The sequence below is a fragment of the Elgaria multicarinata genome, chromosome 6, assembly GCF_023053635.1.
Source record: "Elgaria multicarinata webbii isolate HBS135686 ecotype San Diego chromosome 6, rElgMul1.1.pri, whole genome shotgun sequence".
In the NCBI taxonomy this organism is placed as follows: Eukaryota; Metazoa; Chordata; class Lepidosauria; order Squamata; family Anguidae; genus Elgaria; species Elgaria multicarinata.
In genome coordinates, this window is record NC_086176.1 from 7956851 (window position 1) to 7975008 (window position 18158).

Here is an 18158-nt window from a genome sequence, read left to right on the forward strand (position 1 = left end):
ATGAGGAGGTATATTAAAGTAAAAATAATAGCACGAGCATCTGTAGCCATATATCAAAAAAAATAAGGAAGGATCCTGTGGTGAGCAGCGCCAGTGTGGGGGAGGAAGCAGCTGCCAGGCACCTCTCCATCATGCCTGGGTCCAGCTCCAGCTCCAGCTGAGAGACCCCTCCCTCCTGCTACCAACTATCTCTGCAGAGGCCACCAGTGAGGGAGGAAGCAGCAGCCAGGCCCCTCTCCATCGTACCTGGGTCCAGCTCCAGCTGAGAGCCCCCTCTCTCCTACTACCAACTTTCAACCATCACTGCTGAACTTTGAAACTAAGAATGTGGTGCCTGAATTTGCTTTTCTTCCCCCCCTCCTCCCCCCTCCCAATCCCCTTTCCTTTTGTGTCATGTCTTTTAGATTGTAAGCCTGTGGGCAGGGACTGTCAAGAAGTATTTTTGTAAGCTGCCGCCAGAGCCTTTTTTTGGCTGAATGGCGGCATAAAAATCCTTAAATAAATAAATAAATAAATTGGGCACTGGTACGCCCAGGCTGGCCAGGTGATGAAGCCGGGCCTCTTTGCCCCTGCCTCTGCCACCTACGGCTCTCTGGGTGGTCATTTGAGGCCCTGCCGGGACTTCTGCCTCCTTTCCACGAATGTACATCTCTCCAGATGCGCCACGCCAAGAGGGGCGCGAACCAGGACGCCCGAAGGTAGCTTTCCTTCCCGAGCCAAGCAGGCGTCGGCGAGAGCGCTGGACAAAGACTCGGATCCGGCGGAAAGAGGAGGAACGAGGTCGCCCAGCCCGCCGCCGCCGCCGCCTTCCTGTGGGCCCCGCGGAGTTGCTATTGGTTTGCAGGGAGGGAGGAGCTGCTCCCCGGCCAGCCGGGAGGAAGGCTGCGGAGAGGCGCACCCTCGGCCCGCCCCTGGCGCACGGGGAAGGGCGCACGGGCTGCGCGCAAAGGTCTCCGCCGGGCCTTGCGGGGCACAGAGATTGCGCGCGCTCCGGATCCGACGTCCCCGCCGGAGAGAGCCTCCCGGAGGACGGAGAGCCACGGGAACAGGAGCCCGGCCCTGCACGCCCATGCGCGAGGAGGGCCGAGAGATGCGTCGTGGGAGCACGGCGCTGCACCTCCTGGCCGGCGGGTGAGTGGCAGCAGCGGGGCAGCTCCGGATCGGGAGGCCAGCAGCGCGCTCCGTGAGGGGCGATTTGGAAGTGGGTCCCGGTGTGTTCAGTGTGGGTGGGACTCCCCTTCCCGTAAGCATGCGTGGGGCTGCAGCGACGGCACGTGCAGGCAGGGCCTGATCCACAGTTGAGCTGCCGCTAAATGGTAGAGGCAGAGCACATGCTTGTTTCGCAGGCGATCCCAGGCAGGGCCGGTGCCAGACTATTTTGCGCCCTAGGCAAGGCGAGCCACTTGCACACCCCCAAATTGCACGGAAGTCCGAACGTGTGCGCCGAGTGGAGAGCTGGGACTGGCTCACTTCGATTTGGGACCCAGCCGTCTGGAATTCAGCTTGTGATCTTCAACAATTCCGGACTTACTTCCGGGCGAACACAACCCGCTATGCATCCTGGCTTCCCGATCCCCTCTGCACGTTTACTCAGGGGAATAAGGCTTCCGAGTAAAGAGGCACAGGCAGATTGGGCTGCACTGGTGCCTCCTGGTGCAACACTTTCTCGGATGCAAGTCCCGTTGATCCACATGCGCAGGATCGGGAAGCAGGAGAGTTTGCCTTGCGAGGAGTCCACAAGTCTCTATCTTTCCTGGGGGAAGGGAGAGGGAGTCCCGCTTGCTCGCCTGCCTGGACAACGCGGCCTGTTTGAGGAGAGAGGCGAGGCGATCCGGTGCCCTTTCCTCGGGAGTAGGGCAGAGGCTGGCTTGGGCCAGGGTTGAGCTCGCCATGTGCTTTTTCTTCTTCTTCTTCTGGCAGCGGCCTCCAGGCTCTGGGAGGGCAGCTTCTGGGCAGCTAGAGTGGCTCTGGGAGGGCGGCTTCCAGGCGGAAGTCCGGAAGTTCCATAGTTTAGCTATGCACTGCATAGCTTCTCTCCCTTCCCCTTTCCCTCTTGATTGGAAGTGCATGACAAGGGATATGAGTTTTAGTTGATTAATCAATTGAACTTTGTGGGATTTTTTAAATGGAAATTAAACAAATGCTTACATCTGAGTAAGTTTTAAAGATAAAGAGATCAAAATCAGCACAGTAATAGCTATTAAGGAGGGTTTGCAGCATACCAAATTTGAATCAGATTGGGTCATCCCTTCATTTTTTTTGATTTTTTAAAATTTCCTCCCTCAAACCCTTTGGAGCTTATAGTCCCCCAGTGCGAAGGATCGTAGTAGGAACCGTAGGAGCGCTCTTCCATTACTTTGATGATGCGAAGCTGGGCATCTTTAAGTTCATGAAGATTTTTCAGAAACTGGGAGGTGGCAGGAGAGGCGATACACAAACGGGGAAGCAGGGGAGGAAAGTCATAGAATTGGGGCACAACGATACAGAAATAGGGGCAAAGAGAAGAAAATCCTGGTGGTGATGGGGCAGAAGGATACCCAACTCAGGGTGGGGGGGAAGGAGAGGAGAGCAAAACCCGGTAAACGTTGCAGAATGAAACCCAATTGCCCGGGGGGGGGGGGCGGTGGAGAGGGAAATGGGCCGGAAGGTTTAAAAACTTTGAACAGAGAGAGTCTTTCTTCTGAGTTAACACATATTCCAGTTCTAGAGAGCTACGGAGGGCTTGTGTGAGTGTGTGTGTGTGTGTTTGACAGATGAAGCGTGTATGACACCGTGGGAGGCGGGAGAGGAAGGGGGCGAGGGGAACCGGGTTTGCCTGGTGCCCTTTCCACAAGGCTTGGACACCAGTTGTCTCCGCATTTGGCTGAGGACACCAATCCTGGGAGGGCTGCAGCAGCAGCTTCTTTTTTTATTGCCCCCCCCCTTGTTTTGCATCAAGGGGAGGCAGAGAGGCAACCTTGAGTCAAGCGGCGGGGAAGCAAGTGCCATCTTTCCATCCAGTTGGGCACTTTACTGAAGTGGGATTCTGTCTCTCCCTCTCCCTATACACACCCACACACCCCTTTCCTCTCTTTCCAGGCAGTGTTCAGTGCACCTAGTAGCCCCATGTCCATCACAGTCAGTGCAGGGGGGTGGGGTGTTGTCTAACCTCTAATAACCAATAAAGTGTAGTGGGAGGTACGAAGGCGATCCGCCGGTGGATGCAATAGCCAATGCGCAGGAGAGGAGAGGTGTAAAGATGCATGAACCCTAAAAGTGCACAGGTGTAAGTGATCATCAGGGCTTCACACACTACAGAAACGATACTACAGGGCGAAAGTGTCCGTGTGACGGAGCTCTTAGTTCGTGCCTCAGGTGAGCTTTGATCGAAGGATTCCTCAGCTCTTTTAACAACTATTCCACACCAGTCCTTTTCATTTTCATTTCAGACAGTAAAGACTTTGCCCTGCCCTGCTTCAAAGGCAGGGGGCAAAGAAATGGCGAGAAGAAGCCCCCAGGTAGGAAGCCTTCTGCAATGGCCCTTCCTCCCCTGAGCCATGGAGGATTCAGCCTGTACTGTTGTCTGGAGAGAAATTCAAAGCGCCTGCCTGCCTGCCTGCCCCCTCTTTCCTCCTGGGTGGAGCAGCAAAGGTGGCTGGCCATGGAAGGAACAGCTGTCTTGCTCCTCTGGGTGGCCACTCTGGTATAGCTCCTGCCCCTTTAACTGCTGTGATGAAGAGGGAATTTCGCCAGGTTCTCCGTATATACAAATGACACCTGCTGAAATTCCTTTTTCTATGCAACTGTTAAAGATACAGGAGCCCTGTCCTCCTTTTCATATGGTCACCTTACTCTGGGTGGCCCATTGGACCCAATCTTTCCTGCTACAGCACCCAAAGAGAGGCAGAGTATTAGCACAGTGGAGCCTTCCAGCTGGAGAGGGCAGGTGAGCAATTAGAAGTAGGTGCAACGATCTCTTGCCCAATCTTTGCTGCTGAGGAAAGGTACGGCTGAGCAATCGTGTAGAAGAGGGATGGAGAATTTCCAGCCTGTGGGCCTTATGTGGCCCACTGGGGTTCCCAATCCAGTTTACAAAGGTTCCCAGGGTGGGCCACGCCCTCTTCCCGATGCCACACCCACTCACCTTTGATTAGTGCTTTGATCCGCTTTTGTTTGCCAGCGCTAGGGAAGGCTGGAGGTGTATCGGGCATCTATTCCCTCCTCCCCTGTGCCGCCCACATCCTGCCTGCCTCTCTGCCATTTTAGCCAATCCACCATCACATCTTCATCTGTGGCACAGCACTGCTGGTGGAGTGTAACTTCTCCCACCAGATCCAAGATGTTCTACTGGCGAATCTGTTGTGGTCTAGGTGTCTCGCGCATTCTAGCAGTAGAGCAGAGCTTCCGATGGAACTTAAAGCAACTGCACATGTTCACCCACTAAACATTTTTGAAAGGTACCTCCAGAATGTCCCCCTATGGCAACCTTTCTCAACTTGGTGCCCTCTAGATGTTTTGGACTACAATTCCCAGGATTCCTCACCATTGGCTGTGCTGGCTGGAGCTGATGGGAGTTGAAGTCCAAAACACCTCAAAGGCATCAGGTTGAGGAAAGCTGATTCTCTAGACAGAAGTGGGTAACCTTTGGCCCTCTAATGTTTTCACCTACAACTCCCATGATCCTTAGCAATTAGCTATGCTGGTTGGGGCTGATGGGAGTTGAAGTCCAAAACACCTCAAAGGCATCAGGTTGAGGAAGGCTGCCCTAAGGCAAGATAAGGACAATGTATTACCAGGAATAGGTATCAAGAAGTAGGGCGTGTCCCTGGTTAGCAGGGACAGTTGGAGCCTATGGATTTGGGTTATTCACTTTCTGTGCCACAGCCCACTCAGCGAGTTAGACTGCTTATGGAAGGGGTCCCCAATGCACCACCCATGGGCCCCTCCAATGGCACTGATGAAGGTCTGCCCTCCCTGCCCCTTTCAGAAAGATTGTGTCAAGAAAACCTTGGAAAATGTTGAGGGACTCATGGCACCTCTACAAAATTAAAACATAGAAATAGAAATATACAGAAGCGACCACTTTGCCCTCTCTCTCCCAGGCGCAAGCCTCACTATATCTCTCCCCTGCCCCTTGAGCTCACTTTTGACTAGCCAGTCCCTTTGTGGGAACCATTTTGTGATGGTGCCCACAACAGTTTCTCAAATTCCGACATCTGCCTGCAGGTCCAAAAAGGTTTGGGAACCCTGACTTATGGCATGCATCCAGTTGTCCTTCTTCCTTGCAGCGTCCCTTCAGAATGACCGGTGGAAGTTTGGTTGCATTTATTTGTGGCCCAGCCTTTCAACACCCCCCAATCAACAGTCCTTCTCCACCCCACAGCCCTTCTGCTCTTCCAGGCTTGGCATCATCACACATATTTGCAGCCCATGTGGGGACGGGCAGGGCTGTATTGGCAAAAGGCCTCCTGTCGGCCTTCATTTGCCCAGGCGCAGTTAGATAGGGAGAGACGCTGGGGACCAGGGCCAAGTTTCCAACTGATGCTCTCTGAATGGGGAAGGACAGTTCAATTATGGACATTTCACCTCCTCTCAGCAAACAACCCCTCTGAAGAGAAGAACAAAAAACTGCTTTCTTTCTGCCAAGGAACGGTATCCAAGGAAACCGTTTCTATGGTGCATTTAATACCAGCTTTTTGAGGAAATTGTCCCTCTGCTTTGTTGTTTTAATTTTATGTATGTATTTAAAAGATTTATATATTCAGCAGAGCTCCCGCTGCAGTTTACAAACACATGTCATAAAGGAAAGCAGGTGGGAGTTGAGAAGAGAGGAAGGTGGGCTGGAGCGAAGAGTCCAGACCCTCTTGGCCGTGTTGGGAGTGCGTCTTAGCCCAAACAGCAGATAAGACAGTAGCCTCTTTCTGGACAGTTGTGTTTGAGGTGGGGGGGCTCTCAAGACTGAGGGCTCCTCCCTTTAAAAGGATTTATTTAAATTACTGTATGTAGAAAACAGGCATCTCAGGGAGAAGCCTAGGTTGAAACCCTTTCCCCTGATGTAGAATGTTTTGTACAGAGGGTCTTTTAAATCTTTGTATGGAGGAGGATTCAGTCACGTCAGCTCCAACCTGCGTTCTGACGTTGTGCTGGCCTGACACAGGCCCTGTTGTTTTGAGAACTATGTCTTAGATGTAGTACGTGAATGTCAGTATCTAGTAGGGCTGTGCACGGACCCCCCGATCCGCTTCGCACCTGATCCGCAAATTGTGGATCGGGCCCGCTCCACCCCGCGTTGATCCGCCTATGCTCCGCTCCACTGCGGAGCTCCGGATCCGAATTGGAGCTCTGCAGCAGCGGCAGCAGGTAAGGCCTCCTCCCTCCTCCCCCCTTACCTGTGTCCGTCCACGGTCCGGCGGCTGCTTCAATTGAGCCCAAGGACTCAAACCGGAAGACCAGGCCGCAGCCTGGTCTTCCGGTTTGAGTCCTCGGGCTCAGTTGAAGCCACTGCCGGACCATGGACAGATGCAGGTAAGACCCTTCCCCCTGCCCCCTTACCTGGCTCCGCCGATGGTGCCGCACGGATTGTGGTGCTGGCACCAGCGCCAGGTAAGGCCCCCCCTCCTCCCCCTTACCTGCGTCCGTCGTGTTCTGGCAGCAGCTTCACCTGAGGCCAAGGCTCAAAGCGTAAGGGCAGGCCGCGGTTGTGGCCTGGTCTTCCGGTTTGAGCCTCAGCCTCAGTTGAAGCCACCGCCCTCCCCTCTGCCCCCTTACCTGGCTCTGCCACCATCGCCACATGGACTGCGGCAGCACCAGGTAAGCCCCCACTTGCCCTTTTTTCAGAGCTCCGGATCAAGGCGAAGGATCCGCCTTCATCTCGATCCGCTCCGTGATGCTCTGCTGCCCCCCCCCCCCCCGGGATCCTCTTCTCCTCTGCCTTAAGGGGAGGCAAAGTACCCTGATCTGCTTCTGCTTCTCTGACCCAAAGTGAAGTGGAGCACAGGCCTAGTATCTCGCTACTGATTAGTGACATCATTTCTCCCACTGACTCACTGAGTAACTTTGAGCACGTCTTTTGGTGAACCACAAGAATAACCAAAACTATTTGTTTGATCTCAAAGAAAGATTTTGTTATCTGTGTGGAGGAACCCCTCTAGTCACACATTTATTTTAAACTAGACTTCAAGTCTCCATGACAACAAGTGGGGACAATGTATGACCCAATAAAAGCTGAAAAGGCATCAAAACGAGTATAGAGTATTTCCAAATTCTGGTTGAAGCGTGGCCTTCTTTGAAATTCTTGAGTTCTTAAGAAACTGCTTTGCACTCTGGGTCATGATTTTAAAGGGTATTGAAGAAGTCATTCCTGGGACATAATGGCAAGTTCTGTTTCTTTGCAGGTGTTATTCCTTATTTAGGAAATGTAAAAATTGTTTATGCTTTAGGACTAGAGTGAAATATAAATTTCATCTATAATAGTAAAAGGGATTTGTGTCAGCCCATCTGTCCTAGACTTGACATGTATACTAAAGAGGCTCTAGGGATATGCAATTCCGGTTTTTTGTTGTTTTAAATACATAAATTGTAATTAATTTAAATATGTCTGTGTGGTTGAAGTCTGCAATAATATCTTTAACCAGTAGGAACAGACTTCCCTAAACAGCAGATAGTTTTGCAGTCCATACAGTTTGTAGTCCAGGGGTGGTGATTAGGCTGAGCAACGGATACCATTGCCCCCTCAGCGGAATGGAATGGATCGACCCCTTCCTTCATGGGCTACGGCACTGAAAATAGTCAAATCAGATTTAAGGGCTTCTATGAGGGAGGATTTGGCAGAAGCAATTCTGTTTCTAAGAGCAATATGTTAGTCTTCAATCTTCTACAACATGTTTATTTCATTAAAAGTATATTCACTTGAATTTTATATTCAAACGATACTTTAATCTCGAAAAAGGGTTATGTTACTTATGTACCTGAGTTCATTTCTTTTAAAATGGTCATTTGTTAAGTTGTTTTAGGTGTTCAAATTTTTTTTAACTTTTTTGTAGTTTTGACTTTGATATCAAAGTATATACTTTAGATTTTTGAACTAGTAGAGAAAGTTGTTCCTGATTTTATTTTATAGTTTCTTTCTTTTATATCCTATGACTTTATACTCTATACTCTTTTGATAAACCGCCCAGAGAACTTCAGCTATGTGGCGATATGAATGCAATTAAATAAATAAATAAAAATATAACCTCATTGTTTTCATTTTTGGGCTTCTTTAATAAATAATTTTTTTAAAAAAACCCAGAATGTCTTAGCTATAGCCTTTAGACCTGGGCTTTAACAGGTTAGGGTTCTAAAAAGTTGCGTGCTTGCAGTCGATGTAGGAAATATATAGGTAATTTATTTCCTATATCGATATATAATTAAAGGAGTTGGAGTCGGCATGAATAAAGGAGTCAGAGGTTTTATGTGCCGACTCCACAGCCCTGATTCCAACCCATGTGAAGCCGGGTCCTTTCCTTAGTAATTAAACAAATTAGCTGTGACTTTTGAACAGGAAGCTCCAATGTCCAAATGAAGAAGAATGGCACAGTCTAAGTCAAGTAGAAGTCTATGAATGTTTGGTAGTGTTTATGGATGCCCTGAGGAAATAGGAAAATCTTCTAAGGGGGAGGGTCATAGTTCTAGCTCTTATTTGCATCAAAATTGGCTGTATGCTTCTGTGATTCAGAACTCCGAGTCACAGAAGAGCACATATTTGACTTCTATGTAATTCTGTAATGAGAGTCCCAAGGTGTTTCTCAATTGATTTATATTCTGACATAACTGTGAAACATACCTCTTGGTTTTGTCATATTTGCTTTTTAGACTGGCAGAACTGTTTGCTGATCCTCCACAGTGATGAACATCCCCCCTTTTCCCCCCTGCATACCTACTACTAGAATAATAGAACCATAGAATAGCAGAGTTGGAAGGGGCCTACAAGGCCATCGAGTCCAACCCCCTGCTCAATGCAGGAATCCACCCTAAAGCATCCCCGACAGACGCTTGTCCAGCTGCCTCTTGAAGGCCTCTAGTGTGGGAGAGCCCACAACCTCCCTAGGTAACTGATTCCATTGTCGCACTGCTCTAACAGTCAGGAAGTTTTTCCTGATGTCCAGCTGGATTCTGGCTTCCTTTACTTGAGTCCATTCTTCCGTGTTCTGCACTCTGGGAGGATCGAGAAGAGATCCTGGCCCTCCTCTGTGTGACAACCTTTTAAGTATTTGAAGAGTGCTCTCATGTCTCCCCTCCATCTTCTCTTCTCCAGGCTAACCATGCCCAGTTCTTTCAGTCTCTCTTCATAGGGCTTTGTTTCCAGACCCCTGAACATCCTGGTTGCCTTCCTCTGAACACGCTCCAACTTGTCTGTGTCCTTCTTGAATTGTGGAGCCCGGAACTGGACACAATACTCTAGATGAGGCCTAACCAGGGCCAAATAGGGAGGAACCAGTACCTCACGTGATTTTGAAGCTATACTTCTTTTAATGCAGCCCAAAATAGCATTTGCCTTTCTTGCAACTAATATTGATGTGGGATACTTCAACCTGAAGAATACAGATTCTTCCTTAAAATGTGTATTCCGGTATCAAGGTGTAGCCTTCTCTTGGTTTTACTGAACTGTCCCGAGCCATTCAACCCGGGATTCCAAGCTGGTTTCTCAGTGTTTTTTATCTTAGGCTGCCTTTTGGACTTGACGCAGTCTTTGTTCAAACTGCTGCCGGCAGCAATACTTTACCACTGACTGTCAAGAGACTCTGACTGATGACACTGAAAGGCTAGACACACACGCACCCTTCCCTGGGCATGTGCTGTAAGCCATGCCAAAAATAATAGAGGAGAAGAGAGTTACAACGCACTCCCCCTTGGAGACACTTGCTGCTGGTGTTACATCACAAACCTGTATCTCTTCCAGCCAATAATGAGAGCCAAAATGTGATAACAAGTGGAATCACATGGATTTCATTCATTATAGGTTTATTCACACCTGTTGCTGCTTGTACACATGGGGATGCATACATGTTCACACCTGCGTTGCTTCCTTCCTACAGCTCTATGTCTCTTAAGGTGTACATTCACGTATGAAAAAAAAAGCAGCCACAAGCAGTGTGGGTGGTGCAACAATTGAGTCTTTGACCAGTTGCACAGAGTATTTTTGAAGAGCTGAAAGACCTTTGGTTTTCCTTATCTGGACATGGAACTGGCTGGCAAAAGGGTGTCTGAGAATGAATCAGAGGAGTAACCTTGCTAAAAACCAAACATTTGGTGGTTGTTTTAATTTGGTACATGAGCTACAGCCCTTTCTTGCAGATAACGACAACCCAGAGTATGGACTCAGTGGCCCTGCTCAGAAGACACCTTAAACCATGGCTTTAACCATGGTGGATAAGGTGTCTTCTGAACAGGGCCATTATGGGTTGTTTGTGGTTAACAACCCATAGTTAAATCATAGGGCAGGATTTTTATGTAACCACAGCTCACGATTCAACAGCAACCTGTGTGAATGAGGTCAATTCCTTCAGTTCATTGGCCAACCCCTCTCTCTCCAGTTTGGCCCTACTGTTCCCTCTGGTTGTACCCTGAGGGGACAGGACATGGAATAACGGGCTCAAGTTAAAGGAAGCCAGATTCCAGCTGGACATCAGGAAAAACTTCCTGACTGTTAGAGCAGTACGACAATGGAATCAGTTACCTAGGGAGGTTGTGGGCTCTCCCACCCTAGAGGCCTTCAAGAGGCAGCTGGACAACCATCTGTCAGGGATGCTTTAGGGTATTCCTGCATTGAGCAGGGGGTTGGACTCGATGGCCTTGCAGGCCCCTTCCAACTCTGCTATTCTATGATTCTACCACAAAACCCATTCTGTCCCTCTGTGAGTTTTCCACATCCCTGCTTGGACTTCCCATCCTCTTGGCCCCCATTCTGCTTCAGTACATGACCTCAGCTGTCTCTAAACTCCAGGTTCAGTTATTCCTCAGATCAAATTGATCGCCCACTTCCCTCACAGCAGGTGCATTGGTTGCCACCATTCCGTGGCTGGCCACCCTCCCCTCATTAATCGGCAATGCTGGGTCCGGATTTCATAGGGCTATTGAGGAAAATCCCTTCAGTGGGCTCATGCTGCTGCCTGTTCATTCACTCTCCCTCTGAGCCTCATCCACACTACTGCCCAGATGGTGAATGCAAGGCAAGTGGACACCGCTGCTCCTTCTCCTTGCTGTTGTGACAGGCACAATTTGAAGTGCTGCTGGTTATCACCTATAAAGCCCTTTACGGCTCGGGTCCAGGTTATCTGAAAGCGCGTATTCCCCCCTATGAGCCTGCCCGTGCTCTGTGATCTTCTGGGGAGGGCTTTCTCTCAGTCCCACTATCATCTCAGGCACGCCTGATGGGTATGCGGGAGAGGGCCTTCTCGGTGGCTGCTCCAGGGCTCTGGAACTCCCATCCCAGGGAGGCTAGGCTGGTTCCCTCTGTGCTACACTTTCGGAGGCAGGCAAAAACGTTTCTGTTTCAGCAGGCTTTTGGAGCTACTCTGGACCTGTGTGAATCTGTTACTGCTTTTAATTTTTTAAACATGTTTTAAACTTTACTGTAGGTTTAATTCTATTTTAACTTTTGTAAATTTATATTTACATGTTTTAGTTGTACATGTTTTAATCCTGTAAACTGCCCTGAGTCCCAGTACTGGGGAAAAGGCGGGACATAACTAAATATAATAATAATAATAACTGCTCGCCTGGCTTGGGAAGGGCAAGTGAACAGGCAGTGACAGCCAAGAGGAGGAGAAATGGGGGGGGGGGGCAGCAGGGCCCCCATGCTGGGGCTTGTGCCTCAGCAAGTGCCCAATGACACCGATGCCTGGCACTGGCTCTCTTAATTAGAAAGTTCATGGACATGCTGTGACACAGTAGATGCCATAGATTTCCATGCCAGAAGCAAGCGACCCAAATATAATATCACCCAATTGCCAAGCAGCCTTTCCTTTAAGTTATGTTGGATGATAGCCCAGGAACTGCAAGATGGAAAGTGCTGTCCCCGACTTGCCTGAACCCCAACATGGTGCACTCAGCCAAGGGACTGACACAGAGATATTTTTTTCCAGAACTAGGTGAGGCAGGTGAGCTAGAGATCATAGAATCATAGAAAAGTAGAGTTAGAAGGGGCCTACAAGGCCATCGAGTCCAACCCCCTGCTCAATGCAGGAATCCACCCTAAAGCATCCCTGACAGATGCTTGTCCAGCTGCCTCTTGAAGGCCTCTAGTGTGGGAGAGCCCACAACCTCCCTAGGGAACGGGTTCCATTGTCGTACTGCTCTAACAGTCAGGAAGTTTTTCCTGATGTCCAGCTGGAATCTGGCTTCCTTTAACTTGAGCCCGTTATTCCGTGTCCTGCACTCTGGGAGGATCGAGAAGAGATCCTGGCCCTCCTCTGTGTGACAACCTTTTAAGTATTTGAAGAGTGCTATCATGTCTCCCCTCAATCTTCTCTTCTCCAGGCTAAACATGCCCAGTTCTTTCAGTCTCTCTTCATAGGGCTTTGTTTCCAGACCCCTGATCATCCTGGTTGCCCTCCTCTGAACACGCTCCAGCTTGTCTGCGTCCTTCTTGAATTGTGGAGCCCAGAACTGGACGCAGTACTCTAGATGAGGCCTAACCAGGGCCGAATAGAGAGGAACCAGTACCTCACGTGATTTGGAAGCTATACTTCTATTAATGCAGCCCAAAATAGCATTAATGGATCTAAGCTCTGTCTACATGGGGGCATCAGGGGTGGGCAGACACTAGTGGATAGCTCCCAGGCTGCAAAGATAGCACTTGCTGTGGTGTCATGGGAGAGGCGGGAGCAAAGCATATTGGGCAACTCCAGTGTGCAGAGTTCACACTGTTTGGGCCTCCTTCCCACTTGGACTTTAGAGCCCCAGCCAACGCTGCTCAGAACAAGCTGGAGCCAAGACGTCAGCACGTTAATCAGTGGCAAATCCAGAGGGTGTATCTGTGACGCACTTCCATACCTTGGGGCACTGCATGGAGAAAGCAGGGCGGGGGGGGGGAGGGGTGGTGATGGAGGTGGTGAGAGCTGCTTCCCCCGTTCGGGGGGTGGTACACAGTAACCCTCTCCTACTTCACACAATATGGTTTCCTGTGGTAACAGCAGCTTTTGATGTGACTTGTTCAAAGAGCGAACCGGAAATCGACGTGAGTGGAGTTAGCAGACCTTGGCAAGTTGACAGGGTTCTGGGCTCACTTGCCCTCCATGTCAAGGTCACTAATCGCGTAAAGTGTATTATCCACTGGGAAAACATATTATTCCATTGGGAAACCCACCAATCTCTGAATGATCCAAAAGAGCCAGGTGGGTGTGTCCGAGGAATTGCAGAGCAAGCACCTTTTTTGCCACAGTATCTGTTCAGCAGGGAGCCAGTCCGGTTCTCTGACATGTGTAGCTGCACGATACTTGTCGGATAGTTACCTATTTAGCCGTTTCCTTTACAATGTAATGGGTGAAGAGCCTCTGAAACATCATAGAATGAGCTATTCATGTAGACAAGGGTTGTAATCACAGAATAGCAACCCTGAAGATAGCTGCTGAAACGTGATTGGTTAAACGGGCACTGACTCTGCTCTTCTTCTCTGCCCAGGTTTGGTGGCACAGCTGGAGCCATCCTGACCTGCCCGTTGGAGGTAGTGAAGACCCGCCTGCAGTCCTCCTCATGGGCCTTGAGGCCCCTTTGCCTGCCTGCAGTACAGCTGCAGGGGGTGAATGGAGCACTGATCCGCCCTGGACTCCCTTCTATAGGACCCCTTGAGCTGTTGAGGTGAGTAGTGGAGGCAGGAGGAGATTTAGGCTTTGTGAGAATTGCTGGGCGGGGGCCGCAGTCCTTTGTACCTCCATTTGTAGCAATGGCTTCTCCTCCACCCGCTCGCTCAGGAGAAGAGCACAGACAGTAATCCACTCATTCATTCCCTCCTTTCACAGAACCATCCTAGAGAAGGAAGGTGTCCGCTCCCTCTTCCGAGGCCTGGGGCCTAATCTTATTGGAGTTGCCCCTTCCAGGTAAAATTACCATCTCAGGACAGATTCCCTGACCCTTTTGCCCGAACCAGATCTTTCACAAGGATTCTCACTGCAACCAAAGCTGTATGCTCAAAGGGTCCAGCCCCTTACCCCACCCCCACACTGAAGCATGAGCATCCAGTGGGGGTGAGGAAAGTGGTGCAGAATTGGCACCCGCGGTTTTGGATGGGCAGCCACGCAATGGGGTTGTAGAGAATATCTGAGTGCTCTATTTTTCCATAAGCACTTTCATACAAGGTTTAAATAGCCTCCTATTTCTGCAAACATCATTGTTTGTGGAGAGGCATATTTAATGCCAGTGAGCATTTTGGCCATTGTAAAATTCACATTAACATTATAAACCAGTCGAAGCAAGAACCCCTGAATCTGAGCAAGGGCACAAGCTCTGCTTTATTAAACTAGGTTTCTTATCGTTAAGAGCCTCGTGTGACGCAGAGTGGTAAGCGGCAGTTACTGCAGCCGAAACTCTCCCCACGGCCTGAGTTCGATTCCAGTGGAAGCTGGTTCTCAGGCAGCTGGCTCAGGTCGACTCAGCCTTCCATCCTTCCAAGGTCGGTAAAATGATTACCCAGCTAGCTGGGGGAAAGGTAATCACGGCCGGGGAAGGCAACGGCAAACCACCCCGCTACGAAGTCTGCCAAGAAAACGTCAGCGAAAGCAGGCGTCCCTCTAGGAGTCAGCAATGACTCAAGTGCTTTGCACAAGAGGTTCCTTTCCTTTCTTTCCTTATTGTTGCTTTGGTTGGAAAAAGTAGGTTAAATATGAACAATCCCCCTTCTCTTTTAGGGCCATTTATTTTGCTGCGTATTCAGGGGCTAAAGAGAAACTCAACATGGTATTTGTGCCAGAATCGAAGAAAGTTCACATGCTCTCAGCAGCTTGTGCAGGTAAATACATGTCATATAGATAAATGCAAGTTAGGGTACCCTCAGGCCACTTTACATGTTGTGCCCCAAGTTTTAGTGAAACATAAACCAATATATATCGACTTAGAGAGCTAAGGGAATAAACCAGGGCTCCTGACTACATTGTGATTTATGAAGATTTGACAGGTATTATTCCTCTTTTGGAAGCTGTAGGTTCCCATGCTAAAGAGGTGTGTGTGAGAGAGAGTGTCAGTCACCTTCACATATGAGTGCAAAGAGGGATGCATGTGTTTTTTCTTCCCTAAACCTGTGTAGGAAACGAAATCTTGTTTGAAGCAGCCCATACTTTTCTCCTTTTCTGCTTCGAGTGCCAAAAAAATGAAAGTGGTGAGGGAGTTTCAACAAGAGAAAGGCAAAACTAGAATTCTTAGGTGCAGTTCAGCACATTGAGGTGTCCCTGAAACCCATGGAGGAATTAAGCCTGTGATTTTCAACCACTGAAATGAACTGGTTATGAAAGCATGTGACTTTGGCTGGATTTGGGCCCTAGAAAACCTCCGAAGTGGTCACTAAATGAGTAAGCGTCCTCCACAAACCACGAAGTTTCACATCAGTACCTTTGGCCCCTTTTCCAGGAGTCACGTCTGCCACCTTGACCAACCCCATATGGCTGGTGAAGACCAGAATGCAACTGGAAGCTAGGTAAGGAAAGCAGGCTGTGCCTCTGTCCATACCATCGTTTTGAGGCACCTGGACTCTGGCGGAACTTCATTGGCAGGATTAGTTTCCAGGCATAATGGAAAACTAGCAGACCAAACAAGTCTTCATAGAATCGTAGAATAGTAGAGTTGGAAGGGGCCTATAAGGCCATCAAGTCCAACCCCCTGCTCACCTTAAAGCGTCCCTGGCAGATGGTTGTCACTTCCTGCACATGTGGGAGGTGGGTCATTGGCAAACTGTGAATATGCTGCAATTCCCCATGAGTATAGAATTCAGAAGCTAATGCCCCAGTGCAGCTCAGAAGCCTGACAAAGACTGGATAAGATTTTTCATGGTTAGATGGCAGGGCTCCAGTGCCCCTCTTGATGACTAGAAGCAGGATAAATTATGCAAAATAGTAAAAAGTGCAGAATAAAGTATGCAAAATAAGTAACAATTACATAAAGTTACTTGATCTGCATGATTTATACAGTGTGCAGAGTTGAGTTTGGGTGTCTGTGTGCAAAATTCACATTTGGGGCAGAAGGTTTTGATAATGGGTTAGATCCAGGATCTGCCTTCTGCAAGAGGAAAGGCTGCTCTCATGGGAAGGCCCTCTTTGGGGGATCCCCCCTCCCTACACCCCTCTCAACAGAGTCTCCCATTTTCGGTGGGCTGGAGGGAGCAGGGAAGCCCATGTCCTCCAGTGCTGTTGATCCAGCTTAAATATGGACCCAACCATCTATATTTTTAGCCCAGAGAACCCACAGCTGTGGCTATTGGCAGATCCAGGCAAGAATGTCCCTGTTTCATGCTTTGTCTTTCTGCAGGTCCAAAGGCGAGAGGTCCACTGGTGGCCTTCGGTGTGCCATGCACATCTACTACGCAGAGGGCCTGCGAGGCTTTTACCGCGGGATCACTGCCTCGTATGCGGGTGTCTCTGAAACCATCATCCATTTTGTTATCTACGAAGCGCTGAAGCAACGGCTCAAGGAGCATCGGCAATTCCTGACCCCGGCACTTACCTTTTCACCCAACATCCAGGACTTCTGTGGACTGATGGCTGCAGCTGCCACCTCCAAAACGTGTGCCTCGTGCATTGCCTACCCACATGGTGAGTTGCAGGGTGGGTTCCATGCTCTTGTCCAAACCGATCTGGCCTCGCCTGGAGGAGCAGGGCGTTTCCTGCCTGCCAGCCAGAGGATGGGACGGTCAATGGGCTCATCTCCTTCTTCTTTTCTTCCTGTGTTCTGTAGAGGTCATCCGGACCCGGCTACGAGAGGAGGGCTCTCGGTATCGCTCCTTTGTGCAGACCCTGCAGCTCGTGGTCAGAGAAGAGGGTCCCTCGGCTCTTTACCGTGGGCTACTGACCCATCTGATTCGGCAGATCCCCAATGCAGCTATTGTCATGGTCACCTATGAACTTACCATTCATTTGGCAACAAAAATGTGAGATTCTCCCCTTCCTGACGACTAACTGCATATAGGGATATGTGGCCTTAATAAAGGGCACAGTTCCCTATTCCAAGGTTGAGGACCAACTGTCCTAGGAAAGCCTGAAGGCTAGTAGCCTAATGCTTTGTTTTCAAGAATGGATAACTGAAGGAGGTCTTCTGGTGCACTAGGACTCTGGGACCAGAGGTGGAGTTGGACAGATGCAGAAGTTAACAGTGCTGAAATGAATCCCTGAGGAAGCTACTAGAACTCTTGTTTGTGAAGCGAACCATCTTTCCGGTATCTGTCGCTGAAACCGTCTTCCCAGGGTTCCAGGGTCCAATGTGAGAAAGTCTTATGCTCCACTTCTCCTGGGGCCTGACTCAGGCTAGCCAGTTGGCTGAGTGGATACCGCGGTTGTAAGGAAAGCACGTCAAAGGGAAACAGTGGGAAATTCTTTCGGAAGCAGGCGAATGTATAAATGTTAGCCTCCAAGGCTGACCTGCATCACCCCGTGATCAGAATTTGACACCCCGTTATCATGGCAGAGAATGGGATTCCCTTTCCTCTCTCCTTTTGAACTGCAACTGGGAACTTGCCCTCTTCTGAGGAAATTTTGCTTCCTGTTGCCGAGAGCAGACTTGCTATAGCCCACTTTTGTTCTTACCTTCCAAAGCCTTGTTTACAGGTGTTCGCTTGCAGATTTTGCCTTCCTGATCAAGTGAAGGAGGGTGACATGCAGGCAGCTAGTATATGGGATATCCTCCAACGGGTGGGTGGGTGGGTGGGAGGGGTGTGCAGAGCAGGCTGAAACTGAAACCCAGCAGTTCCTCCTTTGCAAACCTTTGCGCATTTGTGCTTGGCGTTCTGGCTCCATTTGGTGCATAGGAATAAGGATGCAACACACATTTAGATTCACTGAAATTCTCGGTTTTAAGTTAATAAAGTTTTCATATTTTATTAATAAAACCCCAACGCTGAGGCATTGCTCCTCTCTCAGGACACCACTGTATCATGACTCAGACAGGTTCACCGGAGGAGAGCAGCCCTGGAACATGGGCGGGAGGGGGCACAACTCTCT

The 18158-nt window shown here is 49.5% G+C and overlaps 1 protein-coding gene across 1 annotated transcript; it reads left to right on the top strand.

Annotated features, from left to right (window-relative positions):
- The first annotated feature begins 954 nt into the window (after positions 1 to 954).
- On the top strand, positions 955 to 18024 carry LOC134400551 (solute carrier family 25 member 36-A-like). The gene is made up of 7 exons (XM_063128942.1): positions 955 to 1131; positions 13642 to 13818; positions 13980 to 14057; positions 14865 to 14965; positions 15580 to 15646; positions 16474 to 16757; positions 16900 to 18024. Exons 1-7 carry the CDS (start codon positions 1070 to 1072, stop codon positions 17094 to 17096), a joined length of 966 nt encoding a protein of 321 aa, XP_062985012.1. The 5' UTR covers positions 955 to 1069; the 3' UTR covers positions 17097 to 18024.
- The last annotated feature ends 134 nt before the right edge of the window (positions 18025 to 18158 follow it).